We start from the raw sequence: 25,662 nt of genomic DNA, 5'->3' as shown, positions 1-25,662 counted from the left end.
TCCTCTGGGTGGGCTCCAGCAAAGCCCCAGAGAGCTCGGGGGCCACACGCCTAGAGCCCGAGGAGGGGGTCGGTGGGGGGCGGGGGCTGCAGGTGGGGCAACCAGCTAGAACTGGGTGGGGGGGGGGGTTCCCCACAACGGGGGAGGCAGCTGAAGAAAGGGAACCCCTCCCTATCCTGGGGCTTGGGGGAGGGGCGCAGGGCAGGGGGAAGGGCCACTCGGTGGGGACCAGAGAGTTCCAGCAGGCAGAAGAGAACGTTATTGTGCTTATGGACACAGCAGCTCCCTGGCTCTGAGAGAGCAAGCAGACAGTTTGTAGGCACTAGAAGATTTCTGTGATGCGGTCGAAGGGAAATGAATGAGACCAAGTAGCCTATTTGGTCAGCCCGTTGACTGCACCTGCTGGCCAGTCCAAACCCGGGGGATGGGGGGCTTGGGACCAAGGTCAGGCCAGGGTCTCTCGGCGGACAGAACCTGCAGGGGGGGGACATGGGGCTGAAGGGAGTTAGTGGTGGTGGGGCGGGGGGGGGGGGGGGGAGGCGGGGCTGGGGCCTAGCCCCTCCCCTCACTCCCCTGGATGCTTCTGGAAGAGTGAGAGAGATCGCTCCAGATCCCAGGTGTGAGTGTGCCCGGCCAGGCCACCGGGGCCGTGTCTCCCGGCGCATGGCTTTCTGGGCAGAGGCGGCCCGCCCCCACCTCCTGCAGACGGGACAAGGCAGGGCGGCCACACGCGGCTAGGGGCTCCGCTCCCGGCCCCGCCCCGCCCCGCCCGGCCAGTCACACGGTCACTTCCGTCTTGCTGGCCGTGTAGCAGGTGTGGTGGCCCGGGATGTAGTGCAACTGCTCCACTGTGTTGTGTCTGCGGGAGGCGAAGGCCTGGCGCCTGGCGGCCGTCTGGCTCTGGCCCAGGGTGGCGTAGGAGTTATTGGAGGCACTGGGATGGGAGTGCATCTTGGTCATGCGGTAGCGGTCCAGCACGGGCGTGGACACAAAGACGTCCGTGTGCGAGAGGGCCCGCGACAGGGACTGCTCGGGGAAGGCCGTCCGCTCCGGGGACAGCAGCGGGTCCTGGGAGTGCAGGCGCTCCGTGGAGAGCAGCTGCTCGTCGGACAGGATGCGGTCATAGGGCAGGCCGAAGTCGTCGGGCAGGCCCCGCTCTGGGGACAGAACCCTGTCCTGTGACATGGCCCGGATGGGCCGGCGGGGCCGCTCCCGCGGTAAGGGCTTCTGGGACATCTGGATGACATTGAGGGGGAGGGTGCCGCGGGCGGCCAGGTCAGGCAGATGCCGCCGCCTCATGTAATATTCGTCAGCCTCTTTGTCAGCTGGGGAGAGAGACAGACAGAGAGAGAGAGAGAGAGAGAGAAAGAGTCAGCTGGGGTGACAGTGTGACAGCACAGCCCAGACGGGTGGAGGAGTGCAAACCAGTCCCCAGGGTCTTGTTAGACGCAGGTTCTGGTTCAGACCTCCTGGCCTGGGCCGGACCTGAGAGTCTGCGTCTCCACCCGGCTCCCAGGCAATGCCGATGCCTCTGGTCTAGGACCACCTTGAGTCTCCAAGGGTGGACGGGCTCCCTCGAGGTCCCCAGGGGGCTCAAGGCACAGTTGATGGCACAGCCAAGCCCCTGAAATCCCGCTTCGACCACACCGTGGTCCTGAGAGAGACCGGGTCTTGCGGAAACCCCCGGGAGGCAGTTGGCGGCCTTCTGAGGAAGTTCAGAGCCTCTCTCCAGGGAAGCCGGGTTGCGGAACCAGACTCCCGCTACAGTGAAGTCGAGACGCTCCGACCAAGAGGCACTCGTGAAAATGCTTAGCTGGTAACTTAGGAACATAGTAACACCCCCCCTGCGGTGACAGCCAGCCCACAGGAAACCAGCACCCGCCCCCAGTCCCACACACGCCCAGAATCAAGCCTACACCCACGTCGCCTGTGCCCACAACATGGCCAAGGCAGTCCTATATTTGGACTTCGCTCAACGCTCCACCCGTTGTCCCCATCCGGGAGGCCCTCCCACGCTCACACTGACTGCTACACCCTTGAATGTACCCAGGACACACGCGAGCCTGCTTTGGCCCGAATTTCAGGAATGAGGCGTCCTGCGGTTTTCTAAATCTCTGCAGAATGTGGCAATCCTGACTGCTCCCCGGTTTTCCCAGAGAGTCACGGATGGGTAGGTCCTGCCTCCCTCTTCCCCGCCGTTCATCGAGCCCTCGGATCATCAGGGACCCCCGCTTCTAGCCGTAGAAGCTCACCGCGGAGGTGGCTGATGTGGACCCACGGGATGGACTCCGTCAGGGCAGATTACCCCAGAGCGTCAAGTAAAGACTCGGCCCCACAGCTGGGTGGTTATGAAAACAGACCCATGAGGGCATGGAGGCAGGAGGTCCAAGGGTCAGAAAGCTAGGAAAGAAGACCTCTCCTCTTCTTGTTGACCTCTCCATGTGCCTTGTTGACATTGTAATGGGTCTTCATGGGTCTTAAGCCCATCCGTGTTCAGATCCCCCCCAGACTCAAATGGCAGAGCTGGGACCACCGGAGGAACGGCGCTCTGCGAGGAAACGGGGTGTGTGCATGGGAGAGGGGAGGCTCGGGTTCTCAAGACAGCGTTGGCCGGGTTAGAGAGGGAGCTGGTTTCTGGGCCCTTCCAAAGCCGGGTCTCTGGGAAGGGTCTCGCACAAGGCTGTGGCACTGGTAGCCTCCACTCTAAGGTAAGGTAGAGCATGAGGAATGTGGTTTGAAGATGGCGGGTGCTGGGTGAGGCTGGGGGAAGGCTTTCTCTTGCGGTTAAACTCGTCCGTGGCGCTGCCTCCCACGGGAACGTGGGTGTGATGATTCCGTGGCCTCCACTCTATCTACGGGGACACGGATCCAGGCCATAGCGAACAGACACAAGGGGCTTCCCGTCCGCTCTTCCCAGGCTACACCTTACTCTTTATTCTCGAAACTCCACACCCGTCCCCTCCGGTGTAGGGCAAGAGAGGGAAGCGCAGGAAGGTGTCGCAAAGGCCCCGGAGCAGACCCCAAACGCGAGGTAATGGTACTTACTTAGCCGCTTCAGGGATGAGTACCTGCTGGGGTGGGTCTTCACCGCAGACTCATAGGAGGGGGGCAGGTGGGCCAAGTTCTGGAAGGAGCGGGAGAAGGAGAGGTCATAGGGCTCCGTGGCCGACGTCAGGATGTTGTTCATCCGTGGCTTTTCTGCAAAAGAAGGGGGTGGGGTGCGTCGCGTTGGCGAGGAGGATGGGCCGGCAGGAGGGGAGGATCCGAGTTCTAGCTCTCACTCCCTATCCTGCTTTCCTGGCCCCCCTGTACTAGAACGTGGGTGGTGCTGGTGACTTGGTTTCCCCCATGCTCAGTTCCAGTTGCCTCCAAGGCTAGGGACAAGTGCTGTTTTAGCCGCCGCTGGCGGCCTATCCCTCTTTGAATGACAGACTCCTTCTCCCTGCGCGCCGCTGTGCTTTCTGAGGACAACGTAAGCCTGTTGGAGCTGAGGGCGGTCCTAAAAGTGTGTGAAAGTTCTGTCCTGTCCCTAACAGCTCTCAGGCCCAGGGAGAAAAAAATCTCCGTTGGAAATAGGTGGGGTGACGGTGGTCTCGTCCACGTACTCACAGGACGGGGTCCAGGACCCAGGTTCACCGAGACTCCATCCCACGCTGCCCATGACGTTATTCCGTCCCTCAATGCCAGCCCTCAGGTCCCCCCTTCCTCCTCGAGCCTCCCCAAACCCCGCCCCTGACAGGCCACCTACGAAGCCACTCCCTCCTCCTCCAGTTCCTTCCCCAAAAGTTCTGGGGGCCACGTTAGGAAGAGCACAGGGGTTGGAGGGGGAGAGAAGATGCGGGTGTGGGGGAGGGGGGTGGTTGGGCAGGAAGGAAGCAGGCAGGCATGTCTTGGTGCTTGACTGACTTTCTGAGCCTTAGCAAGAAATCAACAGTGGAAACAGTGGTGCCATTCCCCGAAATGAGGTGGGCAGGTGGCTCTCTCATTGTCCCTCCATACTCTTTGGTTTGGGGCACCCAGAGAAGGGCCAGGCTGTGGCTCCCCACGCCTCTTGGCAGAGAGAGTGCCGAACTCCGGAAGTCAGGAATTCTATGAACCGGGGGACAAAGAGAAGAACTGCCAGGCTTGGTCCAAGGGCAGCCTCACTACAGGGAACTCCCAGCTTCTCTATCCTTCCTGCCTTCACTGGTACCCCTAAACGCTGGGGGTGGAGCCAAGGGAGCCCAGCCAATGAGCTGGCATTCATGCCAGCTCGGTACATATGTGAGGGGGTGAGGGACGCTCTACGTCCCCGAGAGATCAGAACATGCTGTACAGAAAGAGCCTCCCTGGCATGGATCGGGACAGACGCCAGGAAGCGGGGTGGGCAGGAAGCTGGGAGCACTGCTCTCCGGAGCTGGGTGACAGCCACCAGTCCTTTGCTCCTACTGCTTCACTTTCAGTGATGCTGGAGAAAGAAGGAGCTTCCCTCTGCCCGTTGGCATCATCCTGCCACCGAGGGCATTGCTCAGCTCACCCACTTCCAAATGCAACATTTCTGGGTGCTCCTACCCACCCCGCTCTGTCCTCCAATTCATGCTGCTGAGCCAAGGCCAGCTCTTCCTCGCCCTCGGCCTCCACCATGATCACCCCTGCCCCCTTGCTCAGCCTCTCTCTCCTATTGCAATATCCTTCCTTACTCGTCCTGTGCCCAGATTGGCTCTTCGCTCAAGACTCTCCACTCCAGCCACGTCACGTCTTTTCAGCCCCCTGTGGCATCTGGTCCTCAAGCCCCTGTTGCCGCTTTCCTAGACAATGCCACGCATTTCCGTGTCTATGTGGTCTCTAATCATTTGACTTGATCTGCTCTTGGGGATCTCCAAAGACTGGAATATCCTTAACAGTAGACACCTTGCTTTCCCATTTGGCCGATGACTTCACCGTGCTTGGCCCAAAATAAGGACCCAGTTAATGCTCTCTGGTTAATCAAGTCGACACAGTCCACCTTCCCTCTTAATAGTCTCGCCGCCAGCTCCTGGGGAAAGCGTAGCCCCCAACGAAGAGACGCGGAGGAAACCTTGCCTCCCCCAGGCTGTGAGCGGCTCACGGGGCAGAGACCGGGTCTCGCCTACCCTCATGCCCCTGCAGCAGGTGGAAAAAGAAGAGAGGAAGAGGAGGGATGAATGGCTCCTTCTGCACCCAGGAGGTGTTAGCTCCTTCTGGAGAACAAGCCTTTCAGAATGTTCAGGAGTGAGCAGAGCACTCCTCGCTCGCCTTTTCGGGCTCCTCTTCCTGCTGCTGCCTCATCACCGTGGGCATCCCCCCCCCCCCAGGCTCTCTGCTTCTGCCTTCTGCTTTTCTCTTTCAGCCTTCCTGCACAGATTGCCCCCACTCGCAGGGCATCGGTTCCTGCCTCCAAAGCGTCACTTACTTACATCTTCAGCTGTAACCTCCCTCCAGGCTTCATGTCTGCATTTCTAGCTGCCTGCTGAATCCTTTTTCTTGAGTCTCCTCTGGTCCCTAGCTTTAGATGTCCAGATCCAAATTCACCATCAACAGCTTCCTCTCCTCCGCACACTGGCTTGCTTTCCTGACTCCTTAGATTGCCTTGCTAAGAACCCCCATCCTTCTCAATGATCACGGCTCACCATTTTACTCACTGTTGACTCTCGTCAACCATACTCGCCCCGTCACTAAGTTTTCTCGATCCTTTCTCCAAAATATTTTATATCTGAGCCCTTCTTTCTTTTCCCACTGTCCACATCACCACTGGTAGCTGCCGCTTCCTCACTGATCTCTCCAATTTCTTTCAGTTCTGGTTTCCCCTGGTCCCTGCAACCTTAAACATCTTATTAAACTAGCTTTCATCACATATTTCCACTAGGAGCCCAGCACTAGAGGGGGACATCAAAATAGTCCCCTTCTGTCTTCCTAATTATAATGCTCAACACCTCAATGCAGAAGCAGAGCATAGTCTCACAAGAGGGTTGTCAGTCTCTCTGCCAAGCGAGCCACATAATTTATCTTTGTTTTGAGTTTCTCTCTCACTAAACTTTAATGATGTTTTCACTCCTTCAGAGCAAAGGCAGCAAAGTGACTGATGGTTCATAATTTCCATGGCTGTCTTATGTTCTACCAAGTTTGGAGCGGGTACCAAAAATAGTTTTACTCTGCAGTGCTAGGTGTTAAGTTGTGATCAGGAGGATGTTATAAGAAGGGCACGTGGGTTTTGTAAACCTCTGGCGCTATGCCCACCCTCCTGTGCTCTCCAACCTTCACCTTCTTCCCCTGCCAGGAGGCTAACGCTCGGATCACCCGGGTTGGTTTTGAGTGTGTTATCAAATCTTAAGTGGTTTGGGGAGGACTGATGGAGTTTATGCCAGGTCGCATGTCATTAGTCAATGGTACCACATGTAGACTTGGGCAAAGGAGCGTGCTCGCTCTTTGCTCTGGACATACGGAATTTATGACTCCAAGAAGTGATCTAGCGTGCACTCGAGAATGGGTTAGGAAAGGGTCTCCCTCCTTCCCTTCCGTGGCAGAAGATCACTCTGGTTTCCGAGACAGAACGCTGGGAGACAATGGTCTAAGAGTGGGACTGAGCCACTGTGGGCTCCTTACACCTCCTGAGCTCCAGTGAGTCGTGACCATATGTCTGATGCCTGACGGGAATTAGGAGTCAAGATGGAGCCCCTGGGGATGGGGACGGAACACGGAATGCTCACAGCCATCTCTCACCATGTGTAGGGGTCTGGGTAGCACTGCTTAAAATCGGATGGTTATACTGGCGATCACCTGGAAATCATAGAAAAGAGATTTTTAAAGAAGAGTTCAGGCATTCCATTGTTTCTTCCACATAGCGGCGCCTCTCTTGACGTCTAATGTGCTTCTCTGAGCCAAAGGAAGCCCCCCTTACAGGCCTGGGCCCTCTAATGCCCTGGAAATATGAAGGGCAGAAGGCAGTGTATTAGGTGCAAAGAGCCTTCCTCTGCTGTTTGTGTCCCTCTCCTCCTGCATCAGGGCTTCCTCTGTCACCATGGAGACCCGCCCACATCTGTGGATCTGGCTGACCGCAACAGAGGTTTGTTGGGGTGGAGGTGGGTGGAAGAGAAGGATAGAGACTAAGGGGCACTTGACAAGTATACATATATGGGGTGGGGGACTGGCCAGGGGAACTAGACCTTTTTGGGGGGAGGGGGATTGTAGGGCATCGTTAACCAGGAAGGGGATGCCCTAACTTAAGGTGGTTGCACCTTTATGGGGCTTTGATTTGTCTTGAGTCTTTATACACAGGTGCCTGGGTGCATCCTGAGATGGGGCAAGCTGACGGGAACCGTCAGCTTGGGATCAGGAACCCTGCGTTCTAGGCTCTGTCCTGCCTAGAAATGACACAGCCCAACATTTCAAAAGTCCACATCGATTGAACAAGTCACAAAGTTAATGGAGTCACAGTTGCCAAAGCACAGAGTTCAAGGCAATCTAAGATCTTAGACCCAATGACAGTGTGGTTTTGCCATGAAAACACACTTCATCCCTGTGTTATTGCTTCAACTCAACATTGTATTTTTGCATCTAATTTTAACTAAAGCAAGGGGGAAAAGGGGGGCACGTAGCCTTTGGTCTAGTTTATCTAAACCATGGATTACAGCCACGCCATCCTCTTGGGGCTAGAAGATCTGTGTCTGTTTCCTTCTATCTTGCTATTGGAGCCATCTTTTCTACTGTTGGCCGTAGTCTTTGGTTGCTCACTATAAAGCATTCTCACCAGATAGCTTTTCCTCTTGTATTCTCAACATACTAGTGTTTCATGAAGGCTCTACCTTCTTACCCAGACTGATAGTTCTCAAATTTACACCTCTCATTCGAGGTCTGTCTGGTGTGGAGGGTTGTGGACATGGCCTTGAAATTCCTGCCCTTAGCCCAAACCATGATGTCCCAAAGTTAGCTCATCATCTCATTGCTTTATCCTCCCATGGTCAAGCTTCTGTCTGTCCATGACACTAATGTTCCATGGGCTTGAATGTAAAACTCCAGTCATGGTCCACCATTTCCCTCCCTTCATCCTCCATAACCGGTGAGTTCTCCAAATCCTGTTCTTACAGTCACCCCGTAAATCCAGGCCTATAATATATCTTTTTGTCCAGATTTCTCTTAGCTCTAGTCTCTGGCCATTTCCAAGACACATCATCCTGGGGACTCCTACTAGACAAAATTTCCCATATGAATGGAATCATGACATTTTTCCTTTGGTTCAGTCCAGACTCTTTAAATAGTCATGGACAACTATCCAGTGGGGGTGTGGGTTTGGGCAACAAGCCAGACTTTCTCACATAAAGATATTCTTCCCTCCCAAGACAGAATATTAAGTTATATCCAGGGGAAAGAAAACATTTGCAAAAGGTTGAATCAATTTTGCACTGGATGTGGATTTAAGCAAGAGGAGAGAATCCAGGAAGGGAGATAATGGATAGATTTTTTTTTTCTTTTTTTTTGCTTGTCCTCCAGAGGCAAGCAAAAAAAAAAGTTTCATTGCTTTATGGGTTTTTTGGGGTTTTTTTTGGTATATTTGCTTTTAGGCAGTATGGCAACCTCAAAGAGACAGCTACAAAAAAATGGAAGAACCCAGGTAGAATGGTAGACAGTGGCAGTTACAGAGAAACACTCTTAATCTTACATCTCAGAGCTTAGGTAGCACTGAGGAAAGGGGGATCAATTCAGGTTCAGTTAACAATTCCTGGTCGCCAATAGTGCTCTGCACTCTGTGCTAAAGATGGTCGCATATATTCTTTTTTTTTTTTTTAACGTTTATTTATTTTTGGGACAGAGAGAGACAGAGCATGAATGGGGGGGGGGGCAGAGAGAGAGGGAGACACAGAATCAGAAGCAGGCTCCAGGCTCTGAGCCATCAGCCCAGAGCCCGACGCGAGGCTCGAACTCACGGACCGCGAGATCGTGACCTGAGCCGAAGTCAGACGCTCAACCGACTGAGCCACCCAGGCGCCCCATAAAGATGGTCGCATATATTCTTAAAATACTAATCTTCATAATGATTTTGATTGGAATATATATTATTGGCCTACCAATTTCCAGACTCTGTCAAAAACTCCTTAAATATCTCATTCGAAGCAGTCCCTGTGTTTCTTTACAGATGAGTTTGCAAGCAGGATAAATGTCTTGAATTTAGATATTTTGTTTACAAGATCAACGTGTTTCCTTTTGTTTGAATCTCACTTCAAATGTTTTGCTGACATTCAGTTTTTTCCTACATTGGCATCAAGAAAAGACATTTAAAGTATGAAGACAAAAATTAAAACTGTCTTAAAGTAACCATCATGACACTTTGTTATATTTCCTTTTGTTTCTCTGCCCCCTTTAAATTACTATGTGTGTGTTTACACACACACACACACACACACACACACACAAATATTATAATGAATTACCTTGTGCATTTTTCACTTTGGGGAGAATAGGATTTCAACTCTTAAAATGGAGAAAAATACAATGATTTGATCCTCACATTTGTGCAAAACAACAAATGTGTGAGGTTATTCATTGTGGCATCTTTATAGTAGCAAAGAAAAGGAAGAAACCTAACTGCTCATATGCATATGTACTTAGACACATACAGATAAATATGGATAGTTTCCACATACGTTAGCTTGCTATACACACTACTTTTAACCTGTTTCCTTGATACTTAATGGACAACATGCTTGAATATATTTTCTTTTTTTAAGATTTTTTTACTTTATTTTTTAATTTTATTTTTTAATGTTTATTTATTTTTGAGAGAGAGACAGAACGCGAACAGGGGAGGGGCGGAGAGACAGGGAGACACAGAATCTGAATCAGGGCTCCAAACTGTCAGCACAGAGCCTGACGCAGGGCTTGAACTCACAAACCATGAGATCATGACCTGAGCTGAAGTTGGATGCTTAACCAACTAAGCCACCCAACCACCCCTTAAGGTTTTGTGTTTAAGTAATCTCTACACACAACATGGTGCTCGAATTCCCAACCCCGAGATCAAAAGTCGCAGGCTCCACCAACTGAGCCAGCCAGGTGCCCCTTGAATATATTTTCATGTTTTGAAATATTCCTCAAAAGATTTCATATGGTTTCCCAATAGTAATTCTATAGAATACAGTATATGTATGTCTATAGTTTGTTTAATATGTTCATTTAACAGGTATGGTTAAGCATTCCCCTGTTATTGTATATTTAGATTGTTTAAAAGTTCAATAACGTTCCAGCAAGCAACCTCGAACACTGGTCTTCAATCATGTCTTATTTCCTTAGGCGAATAATAAAAAGCAGTCTTTCTAGGTCAACATACTGCCAACTGCCTGGCCACGTGATAAAGTGGACTGATAGATTTCCTCATACGGAGCCATTTGTCTCTTCCTGCGAATTTCCTTATTTGATTTTGGCGGTATTCTTCCATTACAACACTGGATTCCACTGGCATATGTTTTATTCAATTCCTATATATTCACAAAGAGAGTCTATCTTTTTTTGTGCTAATATATCAAGTGTGTTCATCAAGATAAATGATTTTGTAAAAGCTGGATGAATAGCATCTCACTTTTCTGTGTGCCCTGAAACTATTAATATAGCACATGAGCTACCTCTTCTTAGGAAGTTTGAAGGAATGCAGTAATAGAAATTTCCGGTGTCTTTGGGGAGCTTTTCTGTTATGACCATAGTACGAGGTTGACTCACCATGTCGTTGACTGCACAACAACAAATTTGGTAGATGGACGTTGTTATAATCACCAGCTTAGAATTAGGGAAACTGAGGTTTGGAGAGGTTGAATAATTGGCTTAACAGGTGAAGTCTGGGATGTAACATGCCCAGGTGAGTTGGCATGTTAACCATTATGCACGCTGCTTCTCACAGTCGGCAACATTTTCCTTACGTATTAGTTCAGTTTTCTAACTCTAAATTTAACTTGTCATTCCTATTTTTCTTAAACATACCCATTAGACATTTTTAACTCTATTAGCTTAACACTATACCATTCCTCAAAAAAAAATCACCCATCTATATATGAAATCCCAACCCTCTTCTTACTCTTAATTTTCTGTGCTAATGTTTTCTAGATCAGCCATTTCTTCTTCTTCTTCTTCTTCTTCTTCTTCTTCTTCTTCTTCTTCTTCTTCTCTTTCCAATAACTACCCCTTATACATATCAATTCTTTTTTTTTTTTTTTTGTCTTCAAATCATTATTTTATGCTTTTGGATTTGTTCGTCTCTGCCTCCTAATTTTCTTTGGTTTGGTTTTGTTTTGCTTTTGCTTTCTCATTTCTGGCCTCAAATCTTTAGTCCATTTACGTTTCCTCTTTTCTGCTAATAATCTGAGGTCTTTCGCACCTATTTAGTCTCTGGCACCTTCTTGTGAGTGTCAATACCAGTGTTCTTACGGTTGCAACATCCTAAATGATCCGTAATTGCAACCCTGGTTTTCCCTCTGACCCAATAATTCTTTTTTTTTTTATGTTTATTTATTTATTTTTATTTTTTTTAACGTTTTTTTTTTTTAATTTATTTTTGAGACAGGGAGAGACAGAGCATGAATGGGGGAGGGGCAGAGAGAGAGGAGACACAGAATCGGAAGCAGGCTCCAAGCTCTGAGCCATCAGCCCAGAGCCCGACAAGGGGCTCGAACCCACGGACCGTGAGATTGTGACCTGAGCCGAAGTTGGACGCTTAACCAACTGAGCCACCCAGGCGCCCCTGTTTATTTATTTTTGAAGGAGAGAGAGACAGAGTGTGAGTGGGGGAAGGGCAGAGAGAGAGGGAGACACAGAATCCGAAGCAGGCACCAGGCTCTGAGCTGCATAGAGCCTAACACGGGGCTCGAGCCCACAACCACGAGATCATGACCTGAGCCGAAGTCGGACGCTTAACCAACTGAGCCACCCAGGCGCCCCAAGAATTCTTTAGTAGAGTAGGGTTTAGTAGAGTTGTTACATTTCAAAGTGTTCAGGTGTGTTGGTTTGCGCTTTGGCTGTTAATTTTCTGTCTTACTGTATTGTGATCAGAGAACATGGCCTGTACACTTTCTGCTTTGGGGAATTTATTGAGATTTCCTTTGTGGGCTACTACAGGATTGATTTTGATAAATGTTTCATGAGTACTTAGAGAAGAGGTATATTTTCTTTTTGGAGAGTACAAAATTGACATAGATCTATTAAATCAGACCCATGAAATACATTATTCAGTTCTGTCCTATCCAAGTTCCTTCACTGCCTATTTATTCTGTCAAGGACTGAGGGACGTGTATTAAGGTCTCCCACTAATTTGTTCCTGTCATTTTCTCTTGGTATTTGTTGTAGAATTGGCTTTCTGTATTTCATAGCCACATTATTCAGCACAAAAAGACATGGTGCTCATGTCTTCTTTGCAGCCGTCCTCTTAATCAACACCAAATAACCCCTTCTGTCCTATTTAATGCTTTTTTTTGTCTTTAAGTCCTCTTGATCTGGTATTTATACTGCCAACCCAGCTTTCCTTTTGTTTGCATTTGCCTGATAAACTTTGCCTATCCTTTTACATCTAACCTTTCTGTGTCATGTTGTTTTATGCTCTGTCTCTTGACAGAGAGCATGGTTTTTAAAAAAGAAAATCTACCTTCTGTGCTCTGGCCTTTTCTGGGTTGCCTCGATCGCTAGAAGCAAGTCTTCCCACTCAGAAAGCTGTGCTCCCTTCTATTGTGCGCCCCCCCTCCCCACCTCCTGGCTCTAGTTGTATGTGACATGATCCTACTTTCCTTCACTCAGCCCAGACTCTAGGTCATGGTTGATTTGACCGGGTGTGAATACCTGACTCAGCCTGGGCCCAGTAGAGCTCCTTTTCCAGAAATTAGGAATCATTATAAGAGAGGTTTGGTCTCTCTGCATGGTTGGGCCCATGGCATGTAAACTATGTCGCTACGGGCAGTCTTGTAGATTTGGAAGGGAGTCAGCCTTTAGAGACTGTGGCACATTATAGTTTACAAAAACAACCATACTTATAGTTCTAGTCCCGCATGCTCTCCCAAAACATTACAGGGAATATCTTCTCCATCTCCTTGAAACTGGAGGGACTTTTGACTGCCTCAGTGAACATTTTGCCAACAGAAAGAATACTGTATAACTTCCACATTTGCTAGGTTGCAGACGTTCATATGGCTTTCAGCTGGCTCTCTTGAAGCACACTCAACCTTGGATCCCAGCCGCCATGCTGTAAGGAAGTCCAGGCCACTTGCAAAGGCTATAAGGCTACAGGTAAGGGCTGGCAGCTCCAGCTAAGATATCTGTCAACAACCAACATCAACTGGCAGACATGTGAGTGAGGAAGACTTCAGATGATCCCAGCCCCCCAGACTTCCAGCTGCCCAAGCTGAAACAGGCAGAGCAGAGACAAGCTATACCCACGGAGCCCTGCCCCGATAGCAGATTTATAAGCAAAATGAATGTTGCCTTTATTGTATTATTTTCCACGATGAAAAAAAAATTTTTTTCATTGTAGGGTCACGTGCAACTCAAAGAAAGAATATAGTTATCTTGTGTACCCTTTAGCCAGCTCCCCCAGTTAGGTAACACTTTACAAAACTACAGACTATATCATCACCAGAATATTGACATTAATGCAGTCAAGGTATAGAACATATCCACTGCTAGTTGGATTCTTCCTGTGCCCCTTTTATAGCCACACCCATTTCCTTCCTGCACCCACTCCCTCATTAACCTCTGGCCACCATTAGCCTGTCCATCATTTCTATACTTTTATGATTTCAAGAATGTTATGCAAGTGGAATCATACAATATGTAACCTCTTTGGATTGGATTCTTTCATCAAGCATAATTCACTGGAGATGCACCAGGTTGTTGCATGTATCAATAGTTAATTACTTTTTATTGCCGAGTAGTAAATATTCCATGATCTAAGTGTAACACAATCTATTCATTTTTTGGAAGGACAGCTGGACTGTTCTCAGTTTTGTGATATTCTGATTTACAGCTGCTATAAACATTCATGTGCAGGTTTTTGTGTGTCAACGTGTCTTCATTTTCTAGGATAAATGCTTAGGATTTTGCTCCTAAGCATTGGATTATGTGATTGTTATATGTTTAATCTTTTAAGGAATCTGCCAAACTGTCTTCCGGAGTGGCTGTACCATTTTACATTCCCACCAGCAATGAATGAGTCATCCAGTTTCTCCACATCTTCGTGAGCATTTGGTGTTGTCATTATTTTTTATTTTAGACATTTTTAGTTAGCTCTGGTAGTTATGTAGTAATATCTCACTGTGGCTATAATTTGCATTTCCCTAATGGCTAATGATGTTAAACATCTTTTCATGTACTTATTTTTCATCTGTATATCTTCTTCAGTGAAATGTCTCTTGATTACTTTTGCCCACTTCCGAATCAGATTGTTTGCATTTTTCCTATTAAATGTCGAGAGTTCTTTTTATAGCCTAGATAATAGTTACTTGTAAGATATATGGTTTCTAAATATTTCCTCCCAGACTGTAGCTTGCCTTCTCATCCTTTTAACAGAGTCTTTTGCGGAACAAAATTCTTAATTTTGATGAAGCCCAATTTATCAATTTTTTTCTTTTCTTTTAAATATTTACTTATTTTGGGGAGAGCACAAGCGGGGGAGAGGATCAGAGAGGGGGACAGAGGATCTAAAGCAGGCTCTGAGCTGACAGGCTGACAGCAGAGAGCGTGATGTTGGGCTTGAACTCACGAACCACAAGATCACGACCTGAGCTGAAGTCAGATACTCAACCAACTGAACCACCCGGGTGCCCTTCAATTTTTTATTTTATAGATTGTGCTTTTGGTGTCAAATCTAAAACTCTTTTCCAAGCCCTAGGTCCTGAAGATTTTCAATTTTCTTCTTTTTCCCCTTAGATGTTTTATGTCTTATATTTAAGTCCGTAGTCCATTTTAAGATAATTTTTATACAAAGTATGAGACTTAGGTTTAAGTTGAGGATTTTTGTTTTCTTTTTCTTCTTTCCTTTCTGTCTCTCTTTCTTTATTTTTTTCTTTCTTTTCTGCTTACTCATGTCCAGTTACTTTAGCATCATTTCTTGAAAAGGCTTTCTTTCCTCTATTAAAATGATTTTATGTATTTGTAAAAAAAAAAACAAACCAGTTAGATATATTTGTTTGAAGCTATTTCTGAGGTTTCTCTTCTGTTCCATTGATCTACATGTCCTTTCTCTGCCAATACTAAAAAAAAATTTTTTCGGGAACAGTCTTTTTTTTTTTTTTTAATGTTTATTTATTTTTGAGACAGAGAGAGATAGAGCATGAACCGGGGAGGGTCAGAGAGAGAGGGAGACACAGAATCTGAAGCAGGCTCCAGGCTCCGAGCTGTCAGCACAGAGCCCGATGCGGGGCTTGAACTCACGGACCGTGAGATCATGACCTGAGCCGAAGATGGGCACTCAACCGACTGAGCCACCCAGGCACCCCGGTCTTTTTTTTTTTTATTGAAGCATAGTTGAACATAACGTTACATTAATTTCAGGTGTACGACATAGTAATTTGACATTACTATATACTGTTCTGTGCTCACTGTAAGTGTAGCTGTCATCTCTCACCACATAACACTACTACAATACCATTGACTATATTCCCTATGAATACAGTCTTTTTAAAAAAAAAAAAATTAATGTTTATTTCTGAGAGAGAGAGAAAAAGACAGAGCGCGAGTTTGGGGGGGCAGAGAAAAAGGGAGACACAGAATCTGAAGCAAGCTCCAGGCTCTGAGCCATCAGCACAGAGCCTGATTCAGGGCTTGAACTCATGAACCTCTAGATCATGACCTGAGCTGAAGTCGGACGCTTCACCGACTGAACCACCCAGGCGCCCCTACCAACGGTCTTGATCAATGTAGCTATCTATTTCTTGAAATGGAGTAGACTGATCCCTCCCAGTTTATTTTTCCTTTTAAAAATTATCTTCGCTACTCTAGTTCCTTTACCTTCCCATACAAATTTTATAATAATATAGGCTATACCTACAAAGACTCTTGTGAGGATGTTGATAGGAGTTTTGTTAAGTCTGTATATTATTTTGGGAGAACTCCTATGCTTACTCTATTGCGTCTTTCAATCCATGAACATGGCATGTCTATTTAAATTCCTTTGACAACTTTACTATATTTTAAAAGTTATTTTCTTAGGGATTGCTCTGGGGATTACAATATGCACCTTCATTTATTACAATCTTCAGAACTAACTTACTTCGGTAGCATATGGAAACTTTGCCCCAATATTGTTCCAATGAACCTCCCTCCATTATACTGTTGTTGTCATATATATTATATCTATCTATCTATCTATCTATCTATCTATCATCTATCCATCCATCCATTTATCTATCTATCTATTCATCTATCTGTCCATTTATCTATCTATCATCTATCTATCCATACATTTATCTATCTATCCACCTATCTACCTATCTATTCATCTATCCATTTATCTATCTATCCATTCTATCTATGTATCTATTCATCCAACTGTCCATTTATCTATCTATCTATCTATCATCTATCTATCCATACATTTATCTATCTATCCACCTATCTACGTATCTATTCATCTATCCATTTATCTATCATCTATCTATCTATCTATCTATCTATTCAGTGGTCTGAAAATTGACCAAAAAGCATACAACAACCTTGTAAGCACTCATGCTTAAGAAACTGCCAATAGGTAGGGACAGTGAGAGTTTCTGACATTCTTCCTTATGTATATATACATACATCATATGCCATGTTCAGCATTAAAATTATTGATGCATAAAATTTTATGTCTTTTTAAAAAGTTAGAGAGGATGTGAGAAAAAATACAGAATTTCTCAAATTAATCACGTATTTATCATTTCTGGTGTTTTCATTTCTTCCTGTGAATTTGAATTAGTGTCTGGTGTACATTTTTTTGTTCAGCCTGTGAAGTTTCTTTAGTTTTTCTTGTCAGTCTGGACTGCTATCAGTCTTTGTTTACCTGAGAATGTCTTTATTGCACATTTACTAAACCGAAGGTTAATTTTGCTGGGGCACCTGGGTGGCTCAGTGGGTTAACCGTCGGACTCTTGGTTTCAGCTCAGGTCATGATCTCGCGGCCTCGTGGGTTTGAGCCCCGCATTGGGCTCTGTGCTGATGGGGTGGAGCCTGCTTGGACTCTCTCTCTCCCTCTCTCTCTGACCTTCCCCTATTTTTGCACTGTCTTTGTCTCTCTCAAAATAAACAAATAAACTTGAAAAAAAAAAGAAGGTTAATTTTGCTATTACAGAATTCTTGGCTGACAGGTGTCTTTAGCACTTTGAATGGGTCTTCCTGACCATGACCGGTTTGCATTGCCCCAGATGAGAAGTGACACATCCATCGCATTGGTTTTCCTCTGTATGTGCTGAGAGGGCAGGCTTGTCATCTGACACAGTAGCACAGCTATCAATGCTGACAGCCTGCCCCATCGGGGCAGAACCTCTATGCTGACTGATCTGGGGGGAGGCTAGGAGAAGCCCCAAGCATGTCATCAATTCTCCACTCCGACTTTAAATGCAGCAGCTTTCTTTCTTTTTTTTTAAATAAGAAATTTATTGTCAAATTGGTTTCCATACAGCACCCAGTGCTCATCCCAACAGGTGCCCTCCTCAATGGCCATCACCCACCCTCCTCTCCCTCCCACCCCCCATCAGCCCTCAGTTTGTTCTCAGTTTTTAAGAGTCTCTTATGTTTTGGCTCCCTCCCTCTCTAACCTCTTTTTTTTTCTTCCCCTCCCCCATGGACTTCTGTTAAATTTCTCAGGATCCACATAAGAGTGAAACCATATGGCATCTGTCTTTCTCTGTATGGCTTATTTCACTTAGCATCACACTTTCCAGTTCCATCCACGTTGCTACAAAAGGCCATATTTCATTCTTTCTCATTGCCAAGTAGTATTCCATTGTGTATATAAACCACAATTTCTTTATCCATTCATCAGTTGATGGACATTTCAAGCCTAAATGCTTCTCAGATGTTGCAAGCTTTTTGATGAATTGTCCAGAATACCGAAGTGACTATTTTGATCAATTTTGTCCAGCTTTGCAGTTACTTTATGGGGACCAGATTTGCTAACCTTCTCACTGGACCCTGGCCAGCTTCACCCAGGTACCCTCTCCAGTTCCCTGTTTCTCCACCAGGCTGGGGGAGTCTCCCAGGTAGCCTGGAGATCTCAGTGACAGTCAAAGAGATGCTGGGGGGAGATCAGGAAGAAAGGGTGTCTGGCTGGGTCCTTAGTCTCGGGGGAGCTTAAAGGTGTTTTCAAGCCTTTTGGTATCAGTAAATTCCCGATGCATTTTGGGCCAAACATTTTGCATCCAGGGAGAATGAGATCTGTGTTCAGATTTCATACTCACTCGCACATGTTAACAGAGTATCGGCTGGGAAAAGTCATTTGGAATAGAAGACACTTCCTAGGATCACCTAATAGGCTCCAAAATTTCTTTACCCTGAGACAAAGGGAATTACTTGCTGCTATAAATGGACATATTTTCAGAAACAAAGAGAAAGGTTCCACACGGGGTTTTTGCCAGCCTTGCCTTAAGTGCCAGCTCAAAGGCTCCCTCTACATCCTCTGGGCAGGGAGGGGGCAACAATGATTGTCTGTAAAGACCACCTTGTGTTCACATCAAAGCAGGCACTCAAGGGTATACCTCTAGAACAGTGTTTCCGAAACCGGCTCCAGGAAATCTTGTGGACTCTTTGGAGGTGCCTCAAGGCCGCTGTTTAAGAATAGAGTCTAGCGGGTGGTGTTTTAACATTGCTCACCCCTCCCCCCTCCCCTACCCCCAACCCACCATGCCTCACCCAGAGCAACTTGGTTCCCATCTGTTTTCCATATTGGCCTCTACCTAAGATTTCACTTGAGGAAACAGTTTCCCGTGTTTATATGTTTAAAATCGACCGATCGCTCCTTCATTTTACAGGTGCGAAAAAGAGGCCCAGCAAAGCGAAGTGACCTGCCCAACATCACGAAGTTGGTGGCAGAGAAGGGACTAGGTCTTAGGCTGTGTTTTTTCATGGCACATCATTATCTGAAAGCTTGTGTGTTATTTACAAAGTCTCTTGTGTTTTCTGGGGTGGGGGGGGGGGGTTCCAAGGAGCTGTGCATTTTCTGGTGCCTCTGCTCCTGTCTACACTAGCTGCACTTAGCCTTCAGTGTATATCTGGCTTCCCTGACATGCTTACTCTGAATTCTGGAGGTGGGGAGAGAGTGGAGAGTGACTCTGGATCAAAGAACCCTTGGGGGTCTACATACTGTATCTTTCTTTCCTCTTGGATATTCACCAGGCATGTGAAAGGGGGATGAGAAGTCAAGTGAACTGACCTGGAGAATTTTTTTTTCTCCTAACACAGTTAGGGTGCAGACAGGAAACAGACACACATCCAACTGGGTACGTTAGGGGGGCTTTAATAAAGGGACTATTTTCAAAGGTGTGAGCAGAATGTAGGGAGCCCATAAGGAAGAGTGCGGTGCCCAGGGACTAGTGAGAGTGGGGCGGCTTTATTCAAACTGGGCCTGGATGTTGAAAGAAGGAAGTGGCTTCTGGAACCCAAGAGGGGAGGGAGCTGTGTGGACAGGGCTCCCTGCTCTTTGGTGGAGGGCTACAGCCAGGCTCCTGTGAGTGTACCACGAGGTAGCCTAGGAAATAGGCATCCCGTTCCTTTCTCTTTCCAGGATTCCCCATTTACCAGAGCCAACTATCATCCATGGAGCAATCCGCAAAGGTTAGCGCACCCAGGAGACTGAGTAGGGTGGGGAGTCGAGCGGAGGGTCAAACGGAAAAACTGTCCTGTGCAGACTTGTTATCTCACTCTGACAAATGCTAACTGTGGTTCATTCCGAAGGTGGTCTATGGGAGTTTGGGCAGATGGTGTTCTAGGTAATGGATGGAGTCTTGGGATGCTTGGGCAGGTAGGTGTGGACGAGGAAGGGAGAAAGGCAGAAGTTGTGATGTACAAAGACTAGGAAGGCTAATGGTCCCCAGATTTTGCCTGGAGCTCCTCTCCACGGTGACACGCATACAGTCGGCTGGACCTGGCGTCCTGTCTCTCCCCAGACTTATCAACGGATCGCATCTCCACTCCCTCAATTACCTGTCTCCCCCTCCCCCTCTCCCTTCAAGGAGCCCTGGGCCTTGGCAGAGTCCAACCTCCTGATGGATTGAGCTGGATAACATAACAATTAATTAGTGCTCGGGACTCATCGATCAATGCACTGACACAGCTATAGAGTGACGAAACAATTTCCATTTGAGCGCCAAGGCTGCTTGAAGGAAGCAGAAAAGCAGGGTGGGGACCTCTGCCCACTGAGAGCATGTGGATCACCAGCAGTTAACAGGTGTCTTAGCATCGGACCGCTCACCTTCACCTCTGCAGCCGTGAAGGTGCCAGAGCTGACAGTGAGTGTCCTCACACTGTGGTCTGGTTTAGCTGCGACAGGGGAATAGGCCAGTCGTCTCTGTGGGCCAATGAGCTGCGGGCAGGTATGTGTGCACATGCCCTTAGGTGCCTGTGTGTTTGCTCGTGTGTGTGTCTGGAAAGGGAGCGGGTGAAAGGGAAGAGTGATGAGGTATTGCACATCCCTGGTGACAGATACAGCACAAGCAATTTCTGTCACAGTGAGTCCCAGGAAGGTTGTGGGAGATAATACCCGAAGACATAAACGATGCCTCCATCAATGGGGAGCATGAGACAGAACAAAGGGGTAATATGCATATGGGTTCTAGATTCTCAAGTCTTAGGTGCCATCACCACATTCTGGAATTGCCATGATAACCTCCTGAGTTCCTCCCTGCCTCCAGTCTCTGCTCTTGGACACTCCAGCCACATTACTCTCTCTCTCTTTTTTTTTAGTTAAAAAAATGTTTATTTATTTTGAGAGACAGGGAGAGAGAGAGAGAGAGAGAGAGAGAGAGAGAGAGAGAGAATCCCAAGCAGGCTCCATTCTGTCAGTGCAGAACCCAATGCAGGGCCCGATCTCATGAACCATGAGACCATGACCTGAGCCGAAATCAAGAGGCAGGCACCCAACCAACTGAGCCCCCCAGACACCTTCAGATTGGTCTTTCTTAAATTCTAATTTCATCCTAGCCATTAGCTTGCAAATACTACAAATTACCGATAGGTTTAAAACTTAGATGCCTAAGGCCAAAGATTTCTGAACGAGTGGACTGAACAATCACCTGAGGAACTCATTAAAAACTTCTGGGACCTTCCCCCAGCCCCTGAGTTATGATTTAGGGGATCTGAGAGACCAGCTCCAGGAATCAACGCTTCAAAAGCATCCTGGACAATACTTCTGCAGCCGGAATCAAGACCATCCTCTGTCAATGTCACTGCATTTTCAGAGCTGCGCGTGGTCTAGGATTCCTAGGATTCCTAGGATTCCTCACCCAAAACGCCAGCACCTTGTATGGACTGGCTCCCCTCTGCCGCCCCCAACGCCCATCACCACCTCACTGCTTTGCTCAGGAACATCTTCCACCTGGATTGCTCTCCTCCTTACTTCCCCCTCAAACCCTTCCAGTCCTTGAAGAGAAAACTCCCAGCTTCGTCTTCATAAAGTCATTCCCAGGCCCTCCAGTGCACAGGGATGTCCTTGCCCTTCTGACAACTGATCATTTATTTACCACCACCCTTTGCCTTCGGTGCCTAATCACACATAGTCTTGCCTTTTTGCCTCTGTCTCTCTCTTTCCTTCGCTCTTTCGGAGATGATTCAAAACTTTTGCCTGTGAGGCACTTCTCCCCAACTATTAACGAATACATGGAACGTTTCTGGAGGTGGAGATCAATCACACTTCTTTCGTGTTTACCTTGAAGAAATACTCCCCGGGCTGGGCTCCTTGGAGGCGCGGGGACAAGTTTTTGAATGATGAATGAATGAGTAAATGAATCAAGTCTCGAGGCAGAAGAAATGGGCAAGAGGCCATGGTGATGATACTTGATTGCCTGTCCCACTTTCTAGTTTCTTATTCTTCACCCTCTTCGTGCCCAGAGTGGCAGATTTTCTGGGCCCGTAGCCAGGCTTGTGGGTTGTAATATTTTAGATGCGTCTGAGTGTAAGTGTGTGTGGAGAAGTAAGGCCCCCCTCCTTCCCCACCTCAGATCCAGCCCACGCTTTCACTGCATCTTGAGGATTCGTTGACCTTCTACTGTGACACCACCCTTTTAGTCTTGGTGGAATGAAGAAATCTGTGATTCCTGGCGTTAGGAGGCCGACTCCTCCCAAGGTGACTGGTTCGCGCCCGTGACATTGTGAGGTCCTCCATTCTGTGCTCCAGTCCATTTCCCCCTCCTTCTCTATGACTCGGTCTTCTCTTACGTTAGAGGCTTAGACTCAAGGTCCCCTGGGTCATACCCCTGGGAGTCTGGCTTTGTGTAAGTGCCTCCCCAGTGGGTCTGCTCTGTTTCCCCACTCCTGGCAAGGACTTTAATTTTCCAGTCTGCCCTGGGTTGTCATGCCTACACAGGAAAACAACGTGTCCTCTGCCAGATTCACTTAAAAAGACAAACTTGAGGTTTCCCTGGGAGAGCTGCCTGCCACCTGCTGTGATCCACTTTTTCAGGACAGCTGGGGCTCTCCCGTGAGCCCTGAGGCACCAGGGCTGTGTTTGTTCTGCTAGAGGGTTATTGCAATCACCACAAAAGGAGGATTTACCAGCGCTTCTGTTCCTTCCAGGGGACTAATCATCCTCCTGGCAGTAAGGACCCAAGCAAATCCCTGAGAGCTATTTAAATCAAATGCCTGGAGGGGCGCCTGGGTGGCTCAGTCAGTTAAGCGTCCTCCTCTTGGACTCTTGATGTGGGCTCAGGTCATGATCTCGCGGCTCATGGGATCTAGCCCTGCGTCAGGCTCTGCGCTGACAGCGTGGAGCCTGCTTGGGAATCCTCTCTCTCCCTCTCTCTCTGCTCCTCCCCGTCCTCCCAAAATAAATGAATACACATTAAAAAAAAATCATACCCATGGAAAATCAACCTTGGAATGCCCTGGGAGCAGTATGGGGTAGGAGTGTCAGGTGTAAAATGAAGTGGATGTGGAAGATGGTGGGATGGCTTTGGCCAAGCTGGCACGTCGGGTGGGACCTTTGAGGTTCCCTCAGCAAAGGGGGGGGGGTGAAAGTCTATGGCAAATTCCAGACTCTCCTCACCCCCACCCACAGGCACCCCATCCTACAATTGCCCTACAATAGAGCTTGATCTGGGCACCCAACACATCTCCCGGGTGACACACAGTAGCTCAATATCGCAAAAGGCGACTCCAGTTAGAATAAGCAGAACGGAAAGACGATTGATATTTGGAGGGCATGCAGTCTTTTGGGAAACCCCAAAATATCCCAAATGAATAAAGTAGGTTACCAGAGGATCCGTGTCCATCCCGTAACTACTATGAGCTATGAGTGTATCTGACATAGTATCACATTTTTCTTTGAGAAGTGAATTTGTGTGTGTGTGTGTGTGTGTGTGTGTGTGTGTGTGTGTGATCTGGGTCCATTTGTAACTTTCACATTTGTTCTTTACATTACCATACCAATTGAGGACACTCTGAACTTGGCGTCTGGCCTGAGTAACCATGTGCATTGCTACCCCCAGCATAAATGGAATTTTTCTGTGTCTGGGCAAGGACAGTCACTTTTCCCCTGTCAGTTACCATGTGTTCTGTCATACACTTACTGTGCTAAGTAATTTACAAGCATCATGTCACTGAAACCTCACAGAAATCCTACGAGGTCATTCACATTTTAATCACTTTTTTGTGTTTATTTATTTTTGAGAGAGAGAGGGAGAGAGAGAGAGAGACAGAGCATGAGTGGGGGGAGGGGTAGAGAGACAGGGAGACACAGAATCCGAAGCAGGCTCCAGACTCTGAGCTGTCAGCACAGATTCCGACGTGGGGCTCGAACTCATGAACGGTGAGATCATGACCTGAGCTGAGGCTGGACGCTTAACCGACTGAGCCACCCAGGCTCCCCAGTCATTCATATTTTATAGATGATACCGAGTGGCCCAAGATCACACAGCAAGTAAGTGGCTCAACTTGGATTCAAATTCACACGTGGGGACTCCAAACACAGTGGCCTTGAGCTCTGCACTATACTGCCATTTGCAACATACAAATATGGACCCTTCTGCAGGACTGAGCTCCAAGGGGGATCTCAGTTCTTTGGGTTTACAAACTGGTCACAATTGGCTAATACCTGGGAGAAAATCTCATACGATTCCTGATCTATAGGGCCCTTTCTTCCACCCACCCCATGCACCTCTAGGAAGGCTGTCCCCGACTCAGCCCAGAGTAATGCAGCCCTTCCCCATCGATGGCCATCTTCTGGCTTCCCAATGCAACCCTTCTGTCATCCACCAAAAGGCCACCATCCCATCGGCACATACCGCTCAGCAGAAGCCAGCCACACCACTGGGGACCCAGGAGATGGGGAGTTCAGGCAGGGAGTGCTCTCTTTCTGGGGACCGTCGTGCAGAGCACTGCTTCCATTAATGAGGCATGACCGTCTAGCGAGCAGTGAACGGGCTGGGGGTCCTCCGCTGTCTCATGCCTGCTTTCCTGCCCATGACCTTCTTAGAACAGTCCCGGCACACAGCCTCGTGCTGGCCTTTCTGCTGACGTCCATTGCACCATTTCCCTTCCTTACACTCTGATCCTTTCTCCCTGTTGGCCATTTGCTCCGTTCTTATCCACCCTTCAAGGCTGAAAGATGACCTTGCCACCCCCCTCGGCTGCCAGCGATCTATCCACCCAGTGAGCTCTCTTATTCTCTGTAATTTCTTGGGGGGAGGGGGAGGCATGTACTGCTTTCTACGTTTTGTTATCATGACATAGGTACATGCCTTGTTGTCTCTTCTAACACAGTGGGTCTTTGTGATGGCAAGTGATAGACCATTCACCTTTGCATTTCCCAAGTCGAGCAAGACAGCACTTAGGCTCAATAACCATCGATCGGATGAATACATGAGTCCACTATGCTGGGCACATGGGAAGATACAAAGGTAGATCTGACACAATCTTTGTTGCACACAGTAGGTGTCCAATAAATGCTTTTGAGTGAAATAATAAATACATGTATATATGACTGCAGAGGGCACATCAATTATCTTGAAGATTTTCGTAGAGTATAATTAGGGAGGGCTTCATAAAGAAGGTCAATCTTGAACGAGGCTATAAAAGAGACATCCTTTTTAGGCTGGGGGGATGGGAAATCGGAAGAGGGCACTTCCTGCATGTAAAGGAAGTCCAAGGCCAAGGAGTGGGGGAGGAGCTAGCAGACCAGATGGTTCAGATTAGGCGGAAGGTGAGAGCTAGAGAAGGCAGAGATACCGGGGGTGGGGGGTGGGGGGGGGTGGAATGAGGTTAGGTCACGGCTGTTTTTAATGACAGATGAAAAGGTCTCTGACTTTATCCTGAAAGGCTGTTGATTCCCACATAGGAGGGCGATATGACAAAAGCCTCGTTTCCTAAGGATGGATCAGTGGGAAAGACTAGAAGGAGGAAGGAAAATCCGTCCAGACGTGTTTGTTGCTAAATATTTGTGTCCCTTCAACATCCCCTTGTTGGAACCCTAACCCCAGGGAGATGGTGTGAAGAGGAAGGACCTTAGGAAGGTAAGTA

The 25,662-nt window shown here is 47.7% G+C and overlaps 1 protein-coding gene across 2 annotated transcripts; it reads right to left on the bottom strand.

Moving 5' to 3' along the window:
• Positions 1-555: 555 nt before the first annotated feature.
• Positions 556-20,621, bottom strand: LOC122206494 (protein shisa-6). Of its 2 annotated transcripts, none has more exons than XM_042915722.1 (4): positions 20,405-20,621; positions 6,718-6,774; positions 3,046-3,198; positions 556-1,325 (listed from the first exon to the last, which is right to left on the bottom strand). In XM_042915722.1, the coding sequence occupies exons 3-4, from the start codon at positions 3,185-3,187 to the stop codon at positions 778-780; spliced, it is 690 nt and encodes a 229-aa protein (XP_042771656.1). In that variant the 5' UTR covers positions 3,188-3,198; positions 6,718-6,774; positions 20,405-20,621; the 3' UTR covers positions 556-777. The 2 variants fall into 2 exon arrangements, with proteins under 2 accessions (XP_042771656.1, XP_042771657.1); XM_042915723.1 differs by lacking the exon at positions 20,405-20,621 and adding an exon at positions 9,060-9,111.
• Positions 20,622-25,662: the final 5,041 nt, after the last annotated feature.

This window comes from Panthera leo, chromosome E1 (assembly GCF_018350215.1).
Source record: "Panthera leo isolate Ple1 chromosome E1, P.leo_Ple1_pat1.1, whole genome shotgun sequence".
Taxonomy (NCBI): domain Eukaryota; kingdom Metazoa; phylum Chordata; class Mammalia; order Carnivora; family Felidae; genus Panthera; species Panthera leo.
Note: the sequence above shows the minus strand (reverse complement) of the source record. Positions and strands in the feature narration are given on the sequence as shown.

Excerpts from the sequence above, each read along its gene's own strand:
- LOC122206494 (XM_042915722.1), bottom strand. The coding sequence starts at position 3,187 with ATGAACAACATCCTGACGTCGGCCACGGAGCCCTATGACCTCTCCTTC. Across the intron at positions 1,326-3,045 it reads CTCATCCCTGAAGCGGCTAA|CTGACAAAGAGGCTGACGAA; the intron begins GTAAGTACCATT and ends CTCTCTCCCCAG.